We start from the raw sequence: 22,666 nt of genomic DNA on the forward strand, positions 1-22,666 counted from the left end.
TGTGTGTGTGTGTGTATGTGTGTGTTTTCTTGAGAGGATATAAAAGCAGTCTGGATCCTGATGAATAGTTGAAGAGCCAAACCTCCTTTATTATTTTATTTTATGTACATGTGCTTTTTCTGTGTGTATGTCTATGCACCCCTTGTGTGCCTGGTTCCCCAAGGAGGCCAGAAGAGGGTATCTGATCTGAAACTTTAGTTACAGACAGTTGTGAGTCACTGTGTGGTGCTAAGATCTGAGCGCAGATCCTCTGTAAGAGCAGCCAGTGCTCTTAATCTCTAAGCATTACATTCCTATTTATTATTTATTCGTTTATTTATTTATTTTGTGTCTGTCAGTGGGAAATGGTGCCAGCATGTGCCAAGGCGCATGTCAAGGTCAGAGCACAATATGCAGGAGTTAGTTCTCTCCTTCTGCATTTGGATCCTGGGTATCAAACTCAGGTTGCCAGACTTGGCAGCAAGTGCCTTTACCTACTGAGCCATCCCCTCCTGCCCTAGGTTATTAAGTAGTTAAAAATTTTTAAAGGTTAATTGCTTTGTCTGCATGTAAGCATGTGTACTATGTGCATGTCTGGTACCCTTGGAAAAAGAGGTCATCAAATTTCCTGGAATTAGAATTATCGATGTTGAGAGCCACCATTTAGTTCCAGGAACTGAACCCAGGTCCTCTGTAAGAGCAACAAGTGCTCTTAACTGTTGTGTCATCTCTCCAGTTCCCCTTTAAAATGTAAAAAAGATGTATTTATTTTACTTTATGTATATCATGTCTGTATACCATGTATGTGCTTGTTGGATCCCTGGAACTGGGGTTATGGAACCATGTGGGTGCTGGGAATCAAACCCAAGTCTTCTGCTATAGCAACAAGTACTCTTAACTGCTAAGCCAGCAGTCCTCAGTCTGTAGGTTGCCATCTGTTTAACAGTCAAATGACCCTTTTAGAGCAGTTACCATTGGAAAACATAGGTATTTACATTGTAATTCATAACAGTAGCAAAATCACAGTTATGAAGTAGCAATGAAAATAACTTAATGGTTGGAAGTCACCAGAACTTGAGGAACTGTATTAAATGTTCACATCATTAGGAAGGTTGAGAACCACTGTACCTACTATATAGTTCTTTGTATCACATGTGTGCATTGCCTAAGATGGCTAGGGAGGGCACTGTAATAATGATTGTTAGTTGCCATGTCAGTGCTGGGAATTGAACCTGGATCCTCTGGTAGAGCAACCAATGCTCTTAACCCCTGAGCCATCTCTCCATCCCTATTTATTTGTTATTTTGTTTTGTGTGTGTGTGTGTGTGACAGAGTCTTGGAACTGGCTATGGAGACTAGGCTGGGCTCAGATTCACAGAGGACCTCCTGCTTCTGTCTCTTGAGTGTACGTTTAAAAGTGTGCACCATTATGCCCAACTTTTGTTTTATGTGTCTGAGTGTTTTCTCCGCATTTAGGTATGTGTACAACACGTGTATGTGCCTGTGGAAGACAGAGCAGGGTTAAGATTTCCTGGAACTGGAATTGTAGAGGGTTGTGAACCACACCATGTAGTTGCTGGGTCTGCTGCAAGAGCAACAAGGGATTTTAAGAGCTGAGCCATCTCTTCAGCCATGGGCTATTTTATTTTTTAACTAGTTTACCAAGTATTAGCTTCCCTTATGTTGTTTTGTTGTTTTTTTTTTAATTCTAAATTGGTTCTGGTTGTCCTACTTCGTACTTTCCCTGTGCCTGTGCTCCTAGGCCCACTTACACCTCTCTACTTTGTTAGTACAGTTATTTTACTCCCTTCCAGTGCCCCCATTTATATAAATCTGGGTGTAATTACAAATTACAATGTGAACATTTTGGCTCTGAAGACTTCATTTTCATAATGTCATTGGGCTCCCCCTCTTGTGGTAATTCTTAGTCATAACCTAGTTTACAAGGATGTTGTCCTGCCAGTAGATACAGGTTACAAATAGCTGCTTAGTACTAGAAAAGGGGCTGGTCTGAAAAGAAATATGCTATAAATATAAAACACACCAAGATATTTCAAAGACATAACATGGTCAAGATAACATAAAATCTTTTTATGTCAGTCTGTTTTTGTCACTGTCACAAAATCCCTGACATAAACAAAAGGAGAGGGTTTATTTTGGTTTTTGGTTTTAGACTTATAGTCCATGGTTGCTGGCTGCCATCTTTTTAAGCCTATGGTGGTGCAGAGTGTCTTAGTAGAAGGTTTGATAGAGTAGAGTTCTATGCTTTATAGCTGCTGGGAAACAGAGACAAGAGAAATCTTTGAAAAACACCCTCTTAGTGAACTGCTTCTCTACTGAGTCCCTGTTTCCTAACAGCTCATGTAGTAGGGTGGAATAGTAGTGTGTTAACCTGTTAATAAAACTAGCGTGCTTAGGGACTCCGAGATGGCAGCCCTGGAGCCCTTAGGAATACTTTACACACAACCACAGCAACCTCCATGTCTTACTTTCATTCTGTGCTGAAGGACATTTTATATGTTTTGTGAAAGTCTTGCCTCTTTTTCTTTTTAATGTACTACTATGGGCTGAAGAAATGGCTCCGAGGTTGGGAGCACAGGCTGCTCTTCAAGAGGACCCAGGTTCTCAGTGCCCACATGGCCGCTTACCACAGTCTCTAACCAGACACCTCATTTAAAGGGCTGGAGAGATAACGCAGCAGTTAGGAGCACTATCTGCTCTTCCAGAAGTCCTGAGTTCAATTCCCAGCAACCACATGGTGGCTCACAACAATCTATAGTGAGATCTGGTGCCCTCTTCTGGTCTACAGGCGTACATGCAGATAGAGTGCCCATATACATAAAATAAATAAATCTTTAATAAAAAAAAAATTTTAATTTAATGTACTACCAGAGGAATGATCAAATGTGTCTGTAATTTACATTATGTTCCTTGTGAGCAGTGCTGCCCTGAGGTAATCTCAGAACATGGGGTTCTGTTCCAGTTCATAGGCTAGCTGGTAATTATCTTAACCAAACTATAGATAACAATGCCTATCATGTCTCAATTACTGGGTATTGGAAGGGTTTGGTAGCCACAGAGCATTCTAAAGCTTTTAAACTGTTTTAAATGTGATACACTTTCAGGATTTTTGAGTTAACTTGTCCATTTCACATGCATATTTAAAAGTGATTTTTACATTTTCCTCATCTGTGTTACTGTCTTTGTTTTTGTCCGTTGTTGTAGTGAACTTCTGGATTTCTGATATGTATCTATTATTAAAGCCTAGATGATGATGGTGCTGAACTGGATTCTTTTAATGATTTAAAGAAATGGGAAACCAAAGAAGAATTAATTGAAGATGATTATAGAGATGGTGCCTCCAAAATAATAAAGCAGTCCTTCAAAGAAACAGAAAAAGGTAAGAGAAATATTCATAAATAGTGATTTGATATATAGGGAAAACCATGCTTACCTCACAGTAGTAACTGCTCCTCAGAAGTCTGTATATTTTTGTGTCCAGAGTTTTTATAAACCTTACTATACTTATTTAGCATTAAATTAAAGGAGAAGAGAGATAAACATACTATTTTATGGTTCTGCCCTCCCATCTCAAAACCTGTCCAAATAAGTTCATGATTAATTGAATTTTTGTGATGCCTTTAGTTCTTTTTCTTGTTTCCATTTATGGAAAGGGCTTCTGACAATTGCTAAAACTGGCTTCTCTGCTGCTCAGGAGCAGGGCCTCTCTGTCTACCTGAATGTTTCCCATGGTTCCCTCAGGATTTCAGGGAAAGTGGTTTCTGTTCATTGCCCTCTGGCTGCAAGAGTTGGAGCACACTGTTGAAGCACTGGGCACATACTGTCTGTATTTCTTTTGCTTTCCTTGTCCTCCACCATCCCCTTGGTCTCAGCATCTGAAGATGATAAAACGTGGCTCAGCCTGTACTTGTGTTTCCCATTAGGTGGCCAGTTTTTCTACTGAAAATGTAAGAGAAGTTTATTTTAAAAAGTTGAATGCATTTGAAAGTTGACAAAAGCACTCAGGGAGGCAGATGCAGGTGGATTGCTGTGAGTTGGAGGCCAGCCTGGTCTACAAAGTGAGTCCAGGACAGCCAAGGCTACACAGAGAAACCCTGTCTCAAACAACAGCAACAATAACAACAACAGCCCCCCAACAACAACAAAAAGAAAGTTGACAATATATATATATATATATATTGTACCCAGGCTGGGAATTGATTAGTTAGGTACCTAGACAGACTTTTTACTCATTTGCTTATCTCAGTAATGAAACTTTTTGTTTTTCGAAAAATTTATTTTATAACATTTTTTTGTTTTTAGTTGCATTCTCACTTGGTAGCTCAGACTGACCTTGAACTTTCGGTGCCTTTACCTCAGTCAGTTGCTGGGATTATGGGTATATGCCACCTGCCTGAAAAATAAATTAGTTGTTTTTGTTTTGAGAAAGAGTCTCTCTCTCTGTGTAGTTTTGGCTGTCCTGGAGCTCACTTTGTAGACCAGGCTGGCCTCAAACTTACAGAGATCCTCCTGCCTCTGGCTCCCGAGTGTAAATTAGTATTTTTTATTTTGGTTGTTCTGTCTCTCCAAGATGAGGGAATATAATGAAAGACTTTTGACTTCCCAAGGCCACTGTGACAGAGAATTTTGTTTTCTAATGTTTGAGTTTCATTAATTATGTATGAGTTTTTATTGGCATATATTCTTTATGGTACTGGGTTTTATAGGAAACTTTCATACAACTATAGAATGTACTTAGAGCATATTCTCCTCATTTTAGCCCCTCTTAATTCCTGTTAATCTCTTTTGTTTCCAGAAAGTTTGCTTCTCTCTCCATGCTATAGCTATATACATGGCTTTATGTGTCTATTTTTATTTTCTTGTTTTGAGACAAGGCCTCTTTATGTAGCCTTGGCTGTCCTAAAACTTTTATAGACCAGGCAGGCCTTACAGAAATCTGCCTGCTTCTACCTTCCATGTGCTGGTACTAAAGATGTCTGCCATCATGCCTGACTTTTGTGTCTATTGTTATTATTATTTTTATTATTGGTTTTTCAAGACAGGGTTTCACTGTGGCTGTAGCCATGGCTGTCTTGTAATTCACTCTGTAGACCAGGATTGCCTCAAATTTAGAGATCTGTCTCCCTCTAACCTCTAAAGACATGTTACACCACCAACTGGCGTGTCTCATTTTTTAAGTGTATGTGTATATGTGTGTCTTTGTGTGTGTGTGTGTGTGCGCGTGTGCATGCCATCAGAGGCCAGAGGAGGATGCCAGAGCTGTAGTTACAGGTGTTTGGCAGCAGGGTGCCATGTGCATTCTGGGAGCTAAACTCTGGTCCTCTGAGAGCAACAAGAATTCTCAACTGTTTGTCCACCCTTCCAGCCTTGAGTTTATGCATCCATATAAAAATCTATAAAATGTAAATATGAGAAAACATGCCACATTTGTTTTTGAGATTGACTTAATTCACTTAATATGATAACCTCCAGTTGAATTTATCTTTCTACAAATAACATAATTTTGTTCTTTATAGCTGAATAAAATCCTGTGTATGTGTTCATGTGTGTGGTGTATCACATTTTTTTAAATTTATTTTTTTGTTGACGAAAAACTAGTTGTTTGTGGCACTTGGGTCTTGTGCATAGTGCCACAGCAAACATGTGTACACAAGTATCTGTGTGGCGCATGGCCTTAGAGTGCTTCACCAGAAGCCGTGACTGTCGTGTGGTAGATACATTTTTAGTCCATTGAAGAGTCTAAACTGATTTTCTTAGAGACTGGTCTAGTTCCTATTTTACAAGCAGTATATATGAGGGTTTACTTTTTTTTTTTTTTAATTTATGTGTGTGAATGTTTTACCTGTATGGATGTATGTGCGTCATGTGTGTGCATGGTGCTTGTGGAAGAGAGCCTCAGAAGAGGGCATTGGATCTCTGGAACTAGAAGTTTGGATGCTTGTAGCTTATGGTCATCTGAAGCTGGATCCGCTGCAAGAGCAGCATGTTCTCAGCTGAGCCATCTCTCTAGCCCCAAGGGTTTGCTGGTGTATATAATATTGGTAGGGATTAGAAGCAAGTGAAACGTATCCACTATTGTTCAGACTGTTTAATCACTTTGAAAAATAATTTGTCATCATTAGTAAAGTTGAACTTGTACATAAATCCTAAAAGCCAGCAAAATTTTGAGATCTCTCTGTATATCTATGTTTCTCCTGAAGACATTACTGAACATGAGTGACAAGAGGCAGAGGTATGACTGTGTAAAATCTACATAACCAAAACACCTTAAGTGCATGTCTGGGAGAATGTTGTCATATATTTATAAAATAGGATAACCCGCCATTCTGCAGGCAGCATGGGTAGATTTTAGAGAGCATGTTAGTGTTTAGAGGAAGGGGCTATAGAAATTGTGTAACACAAAGCCTAAAATAAACAAAACAGGCTTTTGCAAAGTTGGTAGAGGAAACTGAAAAGTAAAGGCAATGATTAGCACTATAAATTGAGTTGGTGGCTAATTTTGTTTGAAGGTCTAGAGGGAAACATGATTAGGAATTTGTGAGGTAACATTCCATATCTTGGCTTAGGCTAGTTAATTCATAGAAAGTTTTTATCCACATGTTAAGTTTGAAACAATCTTAGATTTACCAGAAACGTTGCACAAAGTACAGACAATTCATTTATATACTTTATCCAAATTTTATGTTACATTTTGCTGTTTTTTGCTATGTCATTCTTTCTAGATTTTTAACAATACTGTAATTTTTATTTAAAGTAACTCTTTCTGAAGACTCTCTGTCTGATAAATTCAAAACTTTTGCAGATGCCCTGCTGACTAACATGGCCTCACCAGGACTTCAGACTGAATGTTGCAATGATTCCATTGACTCTCCTTTGAAACATGTCATTTATCCAAAATCCAAAGTGTCAAAGAAGCAAGGTTTGCTTCCACATCAGATAAATCAAATATATGATGAATTATTTCATATATATATGAAACTACAGGTAAAGGCCAAATGTTGAATTGAGAATTCAGAAATATTTGTGTTTTAAGATTATTGCAAAACTTCAGTATAAGGACTTTGATTGGAATTGTACATAAACAGGTCAAGGCAGGTCAGAAGGGGTAGATTTACTTTTAGGAACTGTTAAATAGGAAATGTGGTGGCTGAGAGAAAAGTCAGAGTGGTGGTAGTTTGCTGGTAGGTGTGTTTTAGATTTTAGACTGTCTTATGTTTATTTTCAACCCAGCTGATCCTTAAGCTATAAAACAAAACGTACTGATATAAAATGTGTTATTTGAAGACATTATAAGTTCATTGTTATAAATACCTATGTATAAGAGGTCCTTTGTCAAAATTTAACTCTGAACGTAGATATTTATGTTATCTTTGGGGTTTATAGCGACAGGGTATGTATATGTGCTTACCAAGTGTCTAGATGGAGAAGAAAGCATGAGTTAATTTAGTGTAGTTTGTGTAATTCTTTCCCTTGGAAGTAATCATACATAACCATGAAGTAACTAAAACATTTTATTTAGTTAACTGGTTTTTAAATAACAGTGTCTCATCTTGTCAAAATAATTGAAACTATGGTTACTATGGCATTTAAAAACAATTATTTTTAGCCTAAATCACCCAAAAATATTTTGAGAAAGACTGAGTCTGGTCCTTAACTGGAGGTAGAATTTAGAAAAGAGAGCAGTGAGAATGACATTCTGGGTACAAAGCATTGGCCAGGTGAGATGGCACACACATTAGCCTCTGGAAACAGAGGCAAGTAGATTTCTTTCTGTGAGTTCAGAACCAGCCTGGTCTACACAGTGAGTTTCAGGACAGCTAGGACTACATAGTGGGACCCTGCCTCAAAAGAACTATGATGGTGTTCGTGGCCCATGCTGCATCAAAGGGCCGTGTTGATGTCTGTGGTCTGTACTTCCACCGGGCACCATGCTGAGACCATTTGGATGTCTGTGGTCTGTGTTGTCACCAGATGCCATGTGGAGTCCATGATCTGTGCTCCCGCTCACTGTAAATGGCAAGGAATCTTCTTCTGCAGTGCTACTGATGACTGCAGACTCACAGTCTTGAGAAAAAGGGACATAGAAGGCTTCTGTGACAACCTCTACCTTTATCCCATCTTCTCCCCCTCCCCCAAATAACAGCTTAGACAGAATCATTGAAGAGAACTCTTAAAAATTAAGACAAGGGGATGAACAGTGGTGGTGCATGGCTTTAGTCTCAGCACTCAGAAGACAGAGACAGGCAGATCTCTGAGTTTGAGGCCAGCCTGGTCCACAGAGTGAGTTCCAGGAAAGCCAAGGTTACACAGAGAAATCCTGTTTCAAAAAATAAAACAAAACAAAAAAAAAAATTGTGAATGGATGCTGGTGTGTAGTTCTCCCCAGTTGATGTCTTTTGGTGGGGTTACAGGCAAGGAAAGACTCAGTTTTCTGTAAGGGGCTGGCCACAGGGAGTTTGACCATGCTCCAGTAAGTATATAGATACCACAAATTCCTCCTCCCCCTGCTTCTGTTTCTGCTTTTGCTTCTTCTTTGTTTCTTTTGCTCCTGCTCCTCCTCTTCTGCTTCTCCTCCATCTTCTTTCTTTCACTTTGGGGGAGGAGGTCAGAGGGTTGGCAGGGAGACCTGGAAGGATGGGGAAGTGAGTGATTTCGGTACATGATGTGAAATTCCCAAATAATCTATAAAAACATTATGTTGAGAAAAAAAAAAAAAAGAAAGAACAAAGGTGGTACTTATGAGAAGAGATTCTTAGGTTGTGAATTAATCAGACCATGTAACAAAACAGAAAACTTATGCTGGCTATCTTACAAGATTTTAATCTAAGGAGTGAAAATAAAACATCATGTTTTGGGAAGTGCCATGTAGGGTAAAAGAAAAACAAACTATAAAGATGTATCAGCCAACAATACAAAGTAAAAACAATGAAGTGAATGTGATTAACGTTGGCTTTATTTACCTCCAGTTTCATTTGCTTTTAAAATATATTCTGTAGTGTTAGAGTTGTCATTAAACATATAGATTTTTGTGACATATATGACTTTGTCCATTTAATAAATATTTTAGTAATATGGTTATTCATATGTTCAGTGCTGTGTATCTATGCTAGTGAATAAAATATCCAGGGTCCTGCTACATGTAGCTTATTAAAAGCAAATAATGAATAACCATATATATATATATATACACACACACACACACACACACACACACATATAATTTTTAGACAAAATCTTATTAGGTAGCCCAAGCTGACCTTGAACTCACTATGTAGTTGAGCCATCTTTGAATTCTCCATCCTCCTGTCCCAGCTGGTGTGCTAGAGAAGCTGGAGCACAAATTTGTACCACCAAGCCAGGCAAATTTTATAACTTTAAATGGAAGAATAACAGAGGTATATCATGGATATCTGATTATGGGGAAATGAGAAGTCAGGTTAAGTTTTGCTGACATTTAAGTTAAATCCAAAATTTAATGCTAATTAGTAAGAGGGATGCATTCTAGATAGTATAAAAAGCTCTTGATTTAAGAAAATAATAAACATCCGATGATTTTTAAAGCAGGAAAGCTACATAAGCTACTGTGCTCATATGAACTAATTGGTGGGGGTTGTAGGGGTAGAATTTGGGAGACTAGATAGGATTCTACTGGAGGTCACTGGATGAGAGAGAGACTGGTGACATGGAGTGGATGGTGGCAGAGGAACGGAGCTGCAGAGAGTAGAGACTTTAGTGTGGAGGTGGACTTGGTGTGCTGGTTTGGATGAAGCATGCAAGAGGTGTGAGGCGCCCTAACTTAGTTCTCACCTTTCTGGTCTGTGCAGTATGGAAGAAAGTGGATTTCAGGAAGGAGAAGATGTCACTGGAAGGGGTGGGTTTGGGTTGCTTTGGCAGTTAAATGTATCAGCCCGATAGTCTCATCATTAATCTTGGGTAAAACCTAATTTGGGAGTCATCTATTCAAGTGAGTATTCCATCTCTGACAAAGTACTCAAAACAATCAGCTTAGGAGCCAAATGCATGCCCCATGTAGTGGTGTATGCCTGGAGTCCTAGCTGCTGGGAAGGTTAAAGGTCACTTGAGCCCCCTCCCAATTGAGAGTATTCTGGGAAAGATAGGAAGATCTGATTTCAATGAAGAACAATTAAAAATGGGTTGCTTTGATTGTTGCTTTGGAGGTTATGATCTATGAATGTTCTGTTTGCTTTCTATTGCAAAAAAAAAAAAAAAAAAAAAGCACTGAGACCAAAAACAACTTGGGGAGGAAACGGTTTATATGGCTTATACATCCAGATCACCGTCTATCATGAAAAGGAGTCAGGGCAGAAACTCAAGACAGGAACCAAAGCAGAGGCAAGAGAGCAACACGGGTTACTGGCTTGCTCTCCATGGCTTGCTCAACTTGCTTTCTTATACAGCCCAGGACTCAAGAATGGACTGCTCTTAGTGGGCTGGGCCTTCCCACGAAATCAATCATTAATCAAGGAAATGCCCCCACAGACATGCCTAAAAAGACATGATTTGGATGTATAAGCTAAATAAACCGTTTCCTCCCCAAGTTGTTTTTGGTCTCAGTGCTTTATCACAGCAATAGAAAACAAATAGAACATTCATAGATCATAACCTCCAAATCGAAAATCAAAGCAAACCGTCTTTAATCTCCGTCAGTGTGATAGAGATTTTTTCTCAATTGCATTTCCCTCTTCCCAGGTATAAAATAAATAAAATTGATAAAACTAACCAGTACAGTGACTGTTTTGGATCTGTGATAAAAGCACTGACAAAACAAAACTTACTTCATGACCATGAATCAAAGGAGAAAGACCAGGGTCCTGCAATGTGCTTCCAGAGTGTGGTCTGGTGACCTAAAGACTTCCAGAAACAGCTACTTCTAAAAGGTTTCAGCACCTTCCCTTAGTACCACTGTGGGGACCAAAGATACATTGGACTTTGAGATGTGTCCAACTCACAGACCACAGGCTGTAAAAGCAGTTATTTTGCCCAACCCATGATGTTGCCATTAGTGAAGCTCGTGCTTGAGAACTGTGCAGTTGAGTTATAAGACAAGACAAAACATCATAAACACTTCATGTTTTGTAAGTTTACAATTTTTTTATTTTTTATAAGTTTACAATTTTATATTGTATCATATTCATATATGGGCCATGAGTTGGGCACGCCTAATTTTCAGCTGTAATATCTAAATATGGGTTAGTATCTTTTTTTTAAATTTATAATTACCAATTTTATTTATTTATTTCTTTATTTAATTTTTTTAAATATTAATTACAGTTTATTCACTTTGTATCCCAGTTGTAGCCCTTTCTCTCATTCCCTCCCACTCTCACTCTTCCTCCCTCATCTCCTCCCATGCCCCTCCCAAGTCCACTGATAGGGAAGGTCCTCCTCCCCTTCCCTCTGACCCTAGTCTATCAGATCTTATCAGGACTGGCTGCATTGTCTTCCTCTGTGGCCTGGTAAGGCTGCTCCCCCATCAGGGGCAGGTGATCAAAGAGCCAGCCACTGAGTTCATGTCAGAGACAGTCCCTGTTCCCATTACTAGGAAACCCACTTGGCTATTGAGCTGCCAAGGGCTACATCTGTGCAGGGGTTCTAGGTTATCTCCATGCAGGGTCCTTGGTTGGAGTCTCAGTCTCAGAAAAGCCCCCGGGGCTCAGATTTTTTGGTTCTGTTGCTCTACATGAATTAGAAACAAAGAAAACAATTCAAAGAATCCATGAGACCAAGAGCTGGTTCTTTGAGAAAACCAACAAGATAGACAAGCCCCTAGCCAAACTAACTAAAAGGCAGAGAGAAACTATCCTAATCAGCAAAATTAGAGACCAAAGGGGGGATATAACAAGAGACAGGGAGGAAATTCAAATAATCATTAGGTCCTACTACAAAAGCCTATATGCCACAAAATTTGAAAATCTAAATGAAATGGACAATTTTCTTGATAATTGATAATAATCAAGATCAGGTAAATAGAATGAATAGTCCTATATCCCCCAAGGAAATAGAAGCAGTCATCAAAAGTCTACCTTCCAAAAAAAGCCCAGGGCCATATGGTCTCCATGCAGAATTCTACCATATCTTCAAAGAAGACCTAACTCCATTTCTCTTCAAACTATTCCACAAAATAGAAATAGAAGGAACATTACCAAACTCATTCTATGAAGCCACAGTCACCTTGACACCTAAACCGCACAAAGACCCAACAAACAAAGGACTTCAGACCTATCTTTCTTATGAACATTGATGCAAAAATGCTCAATAAAATACTTGCAAACCAAATCCAAGAACACATAAAAGATATCATCCACCATGACCAAATAGACTTCATCCCAGGCATGGGTTAGGATCTTAAGTTGTCATCACTAGTTAAGATCTAGAGAGATGGTGGACTGTGTAGTGACGGTGATAGCCTGATGATATCTTGGATTAGGATAAGGGCCTCAAGGGTTACAGAGAATTGGATAAACCATAGAGATATTTAAGAGGTGGGTCACATCAATGGTACTGAGATTACTTGATTTGGGATTATGTAATAAAGTTTAGTCAAGGGAAAATTTTATGTTTTTTTGGGGGGTAGTTGAATAAACCAACTTTTTGCTGAGCTTAAAAATGCATTTTGAATCCATAACTCATTAATTTTAATGTGTTATTATCTTAATATATGCATGGAGTTGTATACAGTACCAACCAATTTAAAAATCCTTCATCATCACCAAAAGACAACCATTAACCTACTTTCTGCCTCTCTAGACTTGTACATTCTGGATATTTTACACATGATATCCTATAGTATGTAGTAATTTGTGACTGGCTCCTTTCACATAGCATATTATTAAAGTACATTCTTATTGTATCATGTATAAGTACATGCTTTTTATTCCTAAATATTACTCTATTACATACCAGATTCTCTTTCTTTATTCATTAATTGGACATTTGGGTTGTGTCCTAGTTTCATTTCTGCTGCTATGATAAAATACTCTGGCAAAAATCAACACAGAGGAGAGAGTGGTTTATTGGTTTACAATCCCAGATTGCAGTCCACGACAGCAGGGAAGTCAAGGCAGCAGGAACTTTAAAGCAGATAGTTATATCCATAGTCAAGAGAAGATGAAATGTATGTTACTCTCTAGCTTTTTGTTCTGTCTTGCATAGGGCAGGACTCCCTGCCAAGGGAATGGTTCTGCCCACAATGGCTGGGCAAGCCAGTCCCCCATAGGAATGCACACAGGCCAACCTGATCTAGGTAATTCCTTATTAAAACACTCTTCCCAGGTAATTCTTGTTTGTGTCAAGTTCACAGTTAAAACTGACTAGTTATAGGTTGTTAACACTTTTAGCTCTTGTGATGTCGCTGTCAGCATTTGTGTTTAAGTTTTATATGAATATATGCTTTTATTACTCTTGGAATGCTAAGGTCAGATGGTAACTATATTTAACATTTTTGAGGAACTACCAGACTGTGTTCCAAAGCGAGCACACCATTTTACATTGGCAAAAACCATTTGATTAAAGCAGTGTCAGTGGATTAAAACAAAATTTTTCATAATTTGTGAACTAATTAAGAAAAAAACACTTAAATTGGTATTTTGATAGAGTGAAACTTCAGCACAGCAGAAATTTGCTGAAGAACTTAAAAAACGGGAACGGTTTTTAGCAGAACGAGAACAGCTGCTTTTCAAACATGAAACTGCCTTGAGTAAAATTAAAGGTGTTGAAGAAGAGGTTCTGACAAGATTCCAAATTCTAAAGGAGGTAATTATACTTTGATTACAGAGTAATGTTCCTTCCTCTTAGCTTCATTATTACCATTTTGCCATATTTGTTTATTTCACCTTTTTCCTGTTTGCACCTTCTTTTCTTTTTTATCAGAAATATTTTTTCATACAATATATTCTGATCACTGTTTCCCTTCCCTCCTCTCACAGATCCTTCCTACCTCCCCACTTATCCAACTCTATGCCTTTTTTCTTTCTCTCTTTTGTAAATAACAGGCATACAAAAGAAAACAGAAAGCAAAGAAAAAGCACACACACATGCACACACACACACACACACACACACACACAAATACACATGCACACACACAAAACCCATAAAAACAAAACCACAAACCAGAAATGAAAATATATAAGTAAAAAATGTCCAAGCAAAGTATTATGAGACAAAATGAAACAACAACAACAAAAAAATCTAGAAATAGCATTGAGTTTGTTTTGTGTGCTGCTGAGCCTGGAGCCTGCTTCTAAGTGTGGTTTGTACATGTAGTGAGACTCCACTGGAGGAAACCATTTTTTTTCTTTTTGGCTGGTTGACAATTGAAGATAGCTTCTGGATTAAGGATTGGTGCTTGTGTCCACTTATCCTCTCAGTGTTGGGACCCCATCTGGTTTGGACCTATGCAGGCCCTGTACATGCTGTCACGGACTCTGTAAAGTTCATTTGTGTGGCAATCTTGTGTCTGGAAGGCACCGTTTTCTTGGTGTTTTCCATCCCCACTGGCTGTTATGATCTTTGTACCTCCTCTTCAGCATAGTGAAAGGTTTGATTAAGATATCCTATTTAGGAATGACTGTTCCAAGGTCTCTCACTCTTAGCATATTGCCTAGTTGTGGCGCTCATTAGTTGCTATCTCCTGCAGGAGGAAGCTTCTCTAAGGATGGCTGAGCAAGACCCTGATCTATGAGTATAGCAGAATGTCATTAGGAGTTATTTTATCGCTATGTCTCTTTAGCAGAACAATAATTTTCAGTTTTCCACAAGGTCCATGGCCTATCTAGTATCAGGTTCTTGGCCATCTGAGCAGTGTCAGGCATGAGTTGCCCTTCTTAGAGTAGACCTTAAGTTCAATCAGATAGTGTTTGGTTTCTCCCACAACTTTTGTATTGAGTTAATGTATCATGCAGGTAGATCACCTTTGTGGATTGAAGGGTTTGTGTTTACCTTTCCCTCCTGGTAGCATGCAAAGGAGTACCAGGAAGACTACTCAGTAGGGTGAAAGTTCTAGTTAGGTACCAGCTCAACTTCTCTGTGTTCAGTGGGATTTGTAGGTGTTGTCAGCAATAGAATCTTACCATCACTTTGTGGAGAACAATCATCTGAGTTGTTTCAGGGCCTCTTTAGCCAACAACTCAATAGGTGCAAAAACAATTTTTGGCACTGGCGGTTTCACTTGCTGGTGAGAGATATCTCATTGGGGCATTGTTTCTTTGTTATCTGGTGATTTTATTCATATATATATATATATATTTGAAAGAGGCTTTTTAATTTTTATTCACATATATATGAATATATATTAATAATTTATACAATTTATTCATATATATGAATAAAAATAAATATATATTATTTTTATTCATATATATATTTTTTTTAAAGAAGCTTCTATAGTAGTAGGTTTTCATATGACCCCTCAAATGGCCCTTAGTGTTAGCTGTCTCTCTGTGTCCCCTTCCTTACCCTTTCCTTCCCTCACTCTCTCCATTTATTCCTCTCATTTCAACCCCCCCCCCCCATTCCTGTCTCTCCTTAACTATAGTCTGTTTCCCCTTCCTTGGGAGTTATTTTCCTTCCCCTTAGTCTCTTAACTAACTCTGTGGTTATACAGATTGTAACATTGCCTACTGAAGCAATCATCCACATATAAGAGAATACATACCATATTTGTCTTTTTGGGTCTGGGTTACCTTACTCAATGATTTTTCTGGCTCTATCAATTTTCCTGTGAATTTCACTTTCCTTTAACAGCTGAGAAATAAGTATGTAAATGCACTACATTTTCATTAGCCATTCATCTGCTGATGGTCATCTACACTATTAGAATAGAGCAGCAATGACCATCATTGAGTGGGTAAATGGCTCCTTTATATCACATCCTAACCTGCATGAGCTATTCGTTTTATTGATCTTGTCAGTTCTGACTTGTGTAAGATGAATCTCAAAGTAGTTTCTATTTGCATTTCGTTGATTACTAAGAATGTTGAACATTAGTCACATGTGGTGGCATATGCCTGTAATTCCAGCACTCAGGGAGGCAGAGGCAGGCGATCTCTGTGAGTTCAAGGCAAGCCTGGTCTACAAAGCAAATCCAGGACAGCTAGGGCTAAAGCAGAGAAACTGTGTCTTAAAAAAAAAAAAAAAAAAAAAAAAAAAAAAAGGTTGTTGAGCATTACTTTGTCCTTCATCTTTTGAAAACACTGTTTTTCCTGTACTCCATTTTTAATTGGGTCATGATGTCCAGTTTTTAAAAAAAATATTAGTTTTCTATCAGATGACTAAATAATGATTCATTTTCCCATTCTGTAGCCTGCCAGTTTGTCCAAATGCTGGTGTCTTTTGCTTTGTTGTTTTGTTCATAAAAGCTTTGCAGTTTCATGAGGTCCTGTTGGTTAATTGTTGTACTTAGTGTGTGTGTTGTCTTTGTCCTGATCAGGAAGTTTTTCTTGTGCCCATGAGTTCAAGATTATTCCCCACTTTTTCTTTTATCAGATTCAGTTTATCTGGCTATATGGTGAAGTTCTTGATTCATTTGGAATTGAGTTTTGTACAGCTCTATTTTCATTTTACATGTAGCTGTATAATTTGACCAACATTTGTTGAAGATGCTGTCTTTTTTTTTCCATTGTGTATTTTTGTTAAGAAATCAGGTACCAATAGGTACATGGACTTCTGTCTGGGTCTTCGATTCTAGTACATTGATCAGTGTGTTTTGTTTTGTTTTTTTTTTAATGCTATCACTGTGTTGTGTTTATTATAGCTTTATAATATAACTTGAAGTCAGGTTTGATGATGCCTCCAGCAGTTTTCTTTATTATTCAAAAATTGTTTTAGTTATTCTGTTTTATTTGTGTGTGTGTTTTCATATGAAGATGACTTTTTTTCCTTCAATTTCTGTGAAGAATTGTGTTGGAATTTTGGTGGTAACTGCATTTAATCTTTAGATTGCTCTTGGTAGGATGGCCATTTTCACAATATTTAACCTACTTATCCATGAGCATGGGAGATCTTTTCATCCTCTGATATATTCTTTATTTCTTTATTGCCTTAAGTTGTTTATTTTACAAGCCTTTCACTTAAAGTTGCTCATATGTGTGTGTGTGTATATATATATATATATATATATGTTTACACACACACACATATATGTTACCTATGCTTAAATACATTTCACCTATACTTAAATACATTGATTAGAGTTTTTGTGATGGAAGAATTTCAGTTTTTTAAATTAATTTATGATTAATAGCATTTGATTTTATTATTTTTTGTGGTAATTTAACTTATAGCCTTAGTCATGTTAGTGCTCATTAATATGGGACTCTTAGCTGTTGTTTAGATCAGATTCCCCTCTCTTCTAGCAACACAGTACAGAAGTTGAACACTTAACGGAAGCTCTGAAGGAAAAGAATAAAGAGAGCAAGAGAATGAAGTCCTCCTTTGATACCCTAAGAGAGCTGAATGATAACTTAAGAAAACAGGTAAGACCTATTCCATATGTATTAGATGTTAAGATTATATTTAAGAAATTTAAGTGAGGCTTAAAACATTTCAGCTAGAAAGAATCAATTGCATTTGTTAGCTTTATTATAAGATTCTTGTAGACATATTTACATTCTTGTTTCATCTTTTTTACACTGAGGTGGCAAGTATCTGGATTTTGCTCATGGGTTCCTTTTTTTCTTTTCTTTTCTTTATTCCTTTTCTTTCTTTTGTTTTTGTTTTCTCAAAACAGCATTTCTCAGTGTAGTTTTGACTGTCCTTGAAATCACCCTGTAGACCAGGCTGGCCTTGAACTCACAAAGGTCTATCTGCCTTTGCCTCCCAAGTGCTAGAATTAAAGGCATGTGCCGCCACCACCCTTACTTCATCTTTTTCATCTAGCTGATTTATTTGGCAATCTGAAAAAAATTAAAACTGAAAGAGCTTTACTAGATTAACAGCCAGCACAGGGATTAGAGAGATGACTCAGTTGTTATGAGCCCTGACTACTCTTCCAGAGGACAGGGTTCATCTCCCAGCACCCACATGGCAGCTCACATGTGTCCGCAGCTCCAGTTCTAGGGGATTGGATGCCCTGTTCTGGCCTCCACAAGCACTGCATGTATGTGTGCACAGACATGCATGCAGGCGAAACACCCATGCTCATAATTTTATTTTTAAAGCAAGCATAAGAAAAATCTTTGTAATTTGAGAATGAATCAACTTTCTCTTTTTATGCAGACTAGAACCCAAGCTCTCAGATAGCGCCACCCTGTTTTAGGGTAGGTCTTCCAACATCACTTAATTAAGTGGGATTATCTTAATTAATCAAGATAATCCATCTGAGGTGTGCCAGAAACCTAACCTAATTTAATTCCTTATGAACCTGCCTTGTGAACAATTACAGACTCTGTCTTATTGACAGTCAACACTAGCCTTCATATGAGTTTGACAAATTTTTCATAAAATATAAAGTTTCCTAGATTCTGTTAGTGTTTTAGAGTGAAATGGGAATTTTTGGCTGTTTTGTTAGGTATCTGGTAAGATTAGATCGTACATTGAGAAATCCTTAGTATTAAAATAGTTTAAAATTTTAATTGAAATTTGTAAGTTTTCCTTTCCTTAGCTAAATGAAGTAAGTGAAGAAAACAGGAAGATGGAGGTTCAGGCTAAAAGGGTTCAAGCTCGTTTAGATAACTTACAGGTAAGTTGCCTGCTTTTCTCTCATTAGTTTTTGTTTTTATAATTTTTTTTTTTTTTTTTTAGTACGTGTGTGTGTATCTGTATGAGTGTATGCCCTATGTGCGCAGTTGCTCAGAGTCCAGAAGAGTGTATTGGAGCCCCTGGAACTGGAATTATAGGTTGCTGTGTGCTATCCAGCTGATGTCTGTTTCTCTGGAAGAGGAGTGCGTTTTCTTTACTGCAGAGGCACCTCTCTAGTCCTTGTCATGATTTTTAAATTAATTAATTATTTTATGTGTATAAGTGTTTTGACTGCATGTATGTCTGTGTACCACATGCATGCCTGGTGCCCTCAGAAGAGGGCATTGGATCCCCTGGAACTGGAGTTAAAGTGGGGTTACATATGGGTGCTGTGCACTGAACTCAGGGCTTCTGGAAGAGCAACCAGAGCTCTTAACGACAGAGCCATCTCTCCAAGCCCTTCTTGAATTTTAAATGGTTTGCTTGCTTTTTATAAGATTGGAAGCTAATCAGGAAGGAGGACTCTGGCTAAGATGCTCAATCCCCATTCAGAAAGGCAAAGAGGATGGACATTGCAAGAGGGAGAAAACAGGGAACAAGACAGGAGCCTACCACAGAGGGCCTCTGAAAGGCTCTACCCTGCAGGGTATCGAGGCAGATGTTGAGACTCGTAGCCAAACATTGGGTAGAGTGCAGGGAATCCTATGAAAGAAGTGGGAGATGGTAAGTCCTGGAGAGGACAGGAGCTCCACAAGTCAAGCAACAGATCCAAAAAGTCTGGGTACAGGGGTCCAGCCAAGGACCACTCATGGAGATGGCCTGGAACCTCTGCACAGAGGTAGCCCATGACAGTTCAGTGTCCAAGTGGGTTCCATAGTAATGGGGACAGGGACTGTCTCTGACATGAACTGATTGGCCTGCTCTTTGATCATCTCCCCCTGTGGGGAGAGCAGCCTTACCAGGCCACAGAAGAAGACAATGCAGCCACTCCTGATGAGACCTGATAGACTAGGATCAGAGGGAAGGGGAGGAGGACCTCCCTTATCAGTGGACTGGGAGAGGGACACGGGTGGGGAAGAGGGAGGGTAGGATTGGAAGGGGAGGATGGAGGGAGGTACAGGGGGAATACAAAGTGAATAAAATGTAATTAATAAAAATAAAAATAATCAAATAATAAAAAAGTAATTTAAAGCATAAAAAAGATTGCTCCTTACTCCATGACTATCTGCTGTTGCAGAGGAAGTATGAGTTTATGACAGTACAGAGACTGAAAGGATATTCCCATGCTGCTCATGAAATGAAAAGTTTAAAACAAGAAAAAGCACCAGTTTCAAAACCTTTCAAGGTATGATATGATTAAAATTCCTCTAATGAAGAGCCAAGAAATGTTTTTATCCTTTAATCATTTTTCTATTTTAAGCAAACTATATTTTTTGTTTTGAAAGAATTAATCTTAATTATTCTACAGAGAAATATCTGTGTAAATATATATATATATAATTTTTTTCCTCCAAAAGCAAAACATCATTCAGCACTGTAGATAATCCACAGAGCCCTCTAAGGTTACTTGTTGTTAATTTATTTTCTTATCAAAGCCACACCCTGGCTCTGTTAGCTTTTTAGCAACAGATTTTAGTTCACAGTTTCAGTGATTTCAGCCATGGTCATTTGGCTCCCTGTTTTGTGGGCTGTTAGGTTTTTTTTGTTTTTGTTTTTGTCAGCTTTACACAAGTTAGAGTCATCTGGAAAAGGGAATCTTAATAGGGGGTTTTCCTTATCAGATTGCCTGTAGGCAAGTCTGTGGCATTTTCTTGATGGTTCATTGATGTCTACTCTATTGTTGATAAAAAGCTAACACCAAAGCTAACAAAAAAGAATTTTGTGGACATGTTTTTATTCTTCACTATTTACTAGAACCAGAATTTCTAAGTTACAAGGTAGATGTGTATTTTTTAAAACTGTCAATTTTCTAAAGCGATTGTACCATTTTATAATTCTAGCAATGTATGAAAGTTCTATTTACTTAACAAACTTGCCAACATTTAGTAATTAATCTTTTTCAAAACTTGAACCTTATAATACATGTATGATAGTATTTACCATGGACTGTGTTTTGATATATTTTGTAGTTCTTTATGTAAATTGGAAAAAGGTAGACGTTTTATACCCAGGTACTGACTTAGAGAGATGGCTCAGTGGTTAAGAGCACTGGCTACCCTTCCAGAGGACTTGGGTTCAATTTTCAACTTTCTGAAATTCCAGTTTCAGGGAATCCAGTGCTTTCTGGCCTCTGAAGACATCTACAAACACACATGGTTTGTAGATATAGATGCAGGTTAAACACTTATATACATTAAAAAAAAAAAAAACCCAGTCAAAAATATATCCAGGGGCTCAGGATTATCGAGGTTTCATCTAAAGGTAGTTAGTTTCTAGTTGAAGAAAGAAAATGAGGTTTAAAAGTATTCTTGCAGGGCAATGAGATGGCTCAGTAGGCAAATGTTCCTGCCAGATGAGACTGACATCTTGAGTGATTCCCAGTACCCACTGTAGATGGAGAGAACTGACTTCCCAAAGTCTCTGTTCTCTGACCTCTGCACAAGCATACATTCAATCATACATGCATGCATTATACACGCACAATAAATATTCTTCTTTAAAAAAAAACATGGTACTTATTCACCATTTGTTTTCAGTTGTCTGATTTTTGTCCTTGTGACTGTATACTGCTGTATACTTATTACATCACATTTTTCTATGTCTTTGTCTTCTCCCTTTGAGGCAGGAGCTCACTATTTAGCCCAGTTTTAGCTGCAATTTACATCAGTCCTTCACCTCATATTGGTATCATGTTGGTATCGCAGGGATGAATCCCTGCACCTGGCTTCACTTCGTATGTTTTATTTTATTTATTTTGCAACAGGGTCACATGTAGCCTAGTGTGACTTCAAGCTCACTCTGTAGCTGAAAATGACCTTAAACTTGTGATCTTCCTGCCTTCACCTCCTGAAAAGACAAATGTCCAATTGAGCTGCATCCCAGCCCTTTCTTTACATGTTTAAAAAAAAATAAATCTAGCATACTTTCCTATTTAATAATGAATTATTATGAAGAACAGTGAATTAAATTGACCAGAATTATATATTTTAAAATGATTTATTTATTTATTTATTATGTATATAGTGTTCTGCCTGCCTGTGTGCCTGTATGCCAGAAGAGAGCATCAGATCTCATTATAGATGGTTGTGAGCCACCATGTGGTTGCTGGGAATTGAACTCAGGGCCTTTGGAAGAACAGCCAGTGTTCTTAACCTCTCAGCCATCTCTCCAGCTCCAGAATTGCATATTGAAGGTATAATTTTGAAGGTACAGTTGTCAAGCAAAAAAAATATAATTGTCAAGCTGGAGAGAGAAGGAAGTGTCTGAAGACATTCACACAAGGATCAGAGTTCTGATCCTCTGAAACTCCAATCCTCTAAACCAAGCCTAAAATGCTGCATAAGTTTAGCCAACCACACAGGGTTCCCCAGAGCAAGCTGTCTAAGAAGACCAGCATGTCTATGAGCTCTGGGTTTGGTAAGAGACCTTAACACAGTGAATATTGTGTAAGAGCTATCTAGAATAAGAGCCATCATAACAACCTTGGACCTTCATATGCATATTCATCCACTGCATGTAAAAAACATGTATACACATTCATACCACACACATGAAAACTGGGAAAACAAAAACATAGAGACATGAACTTTCATTTGGAAATAATAAGATTGTACTCCAAGACAGGTCAGCCTCATATAACCGGAGATTAAAGCAAAGTTTGGGAATTTTATTAGGACAAAGACATCTACCAAGTTATTCTGAAACAAAGTTCATTGGAACTCTTGTTGCTTGTAGAAATGCTACAAGATCTGTTCAGAGAGTAGAGCAGTTTCTGTGTAAAGCCAGGGCTCATAGTTGACAGTTGCTG

General features: G+C 38.1%; 1 protein-coding gene across 5 annotated transcripts in view; it reads left to right on the top strand.

Moving 5' to 3' along the window:
• Ccdc138 (coiled-coil domain containing 138) overlaps positions 1–22,666 on the top strand; it is a 68,782-nt gene that overhangs the window by 10,391 nt on the left and 35,725 nt on the right. For 4 of the 5 annotated variants that reach the window (XM_055614260.1, XM_055614294.1, XM_055614267.1 and 1 more), the window contains exons 5-10: positions 3,243–3,379; positions 6,803–6,984; positions 13,615–13,773; positions 17,376–17,495; positions 18,623–18,700; positions 19,937–20,044. In XM_055614260.1, coding sequence (XP_055470235.1) covers positions 3,243–3,379; positions 6,803–6,984; positions 13,615–13,773; positions 17,376–17,495; positions 18,623–18,700; positions 19,937–20,044 — 784 coding nt within the window. The remainder of the gene's footprint in view (positions 1–3,242; positions 3,380–6,802; positions 6,985–13,614; positions 13,774–17,375; positions 17,496–18,622; positions 18,701–19,936; positions 20,045–22,666) is intronic. The other variant, XM_055614285.1, reaches the window with a different exon arrangement.

The sequence above is a fragment of the Psammomys obesus genome, unplaced genomic scaffold, assembly GCF_907164565.1.
Source record: "Psammomys obesus unplaced genomic scaffold, mPsaObe1.curated_primary_1811, whole genome shotgun sequence".
Lineage (NCBI taxonomy): Eukaryota > Metazoa > Chordata > Mammalia > Rodentia > Muridae > Psammomys > Psammomys obesus.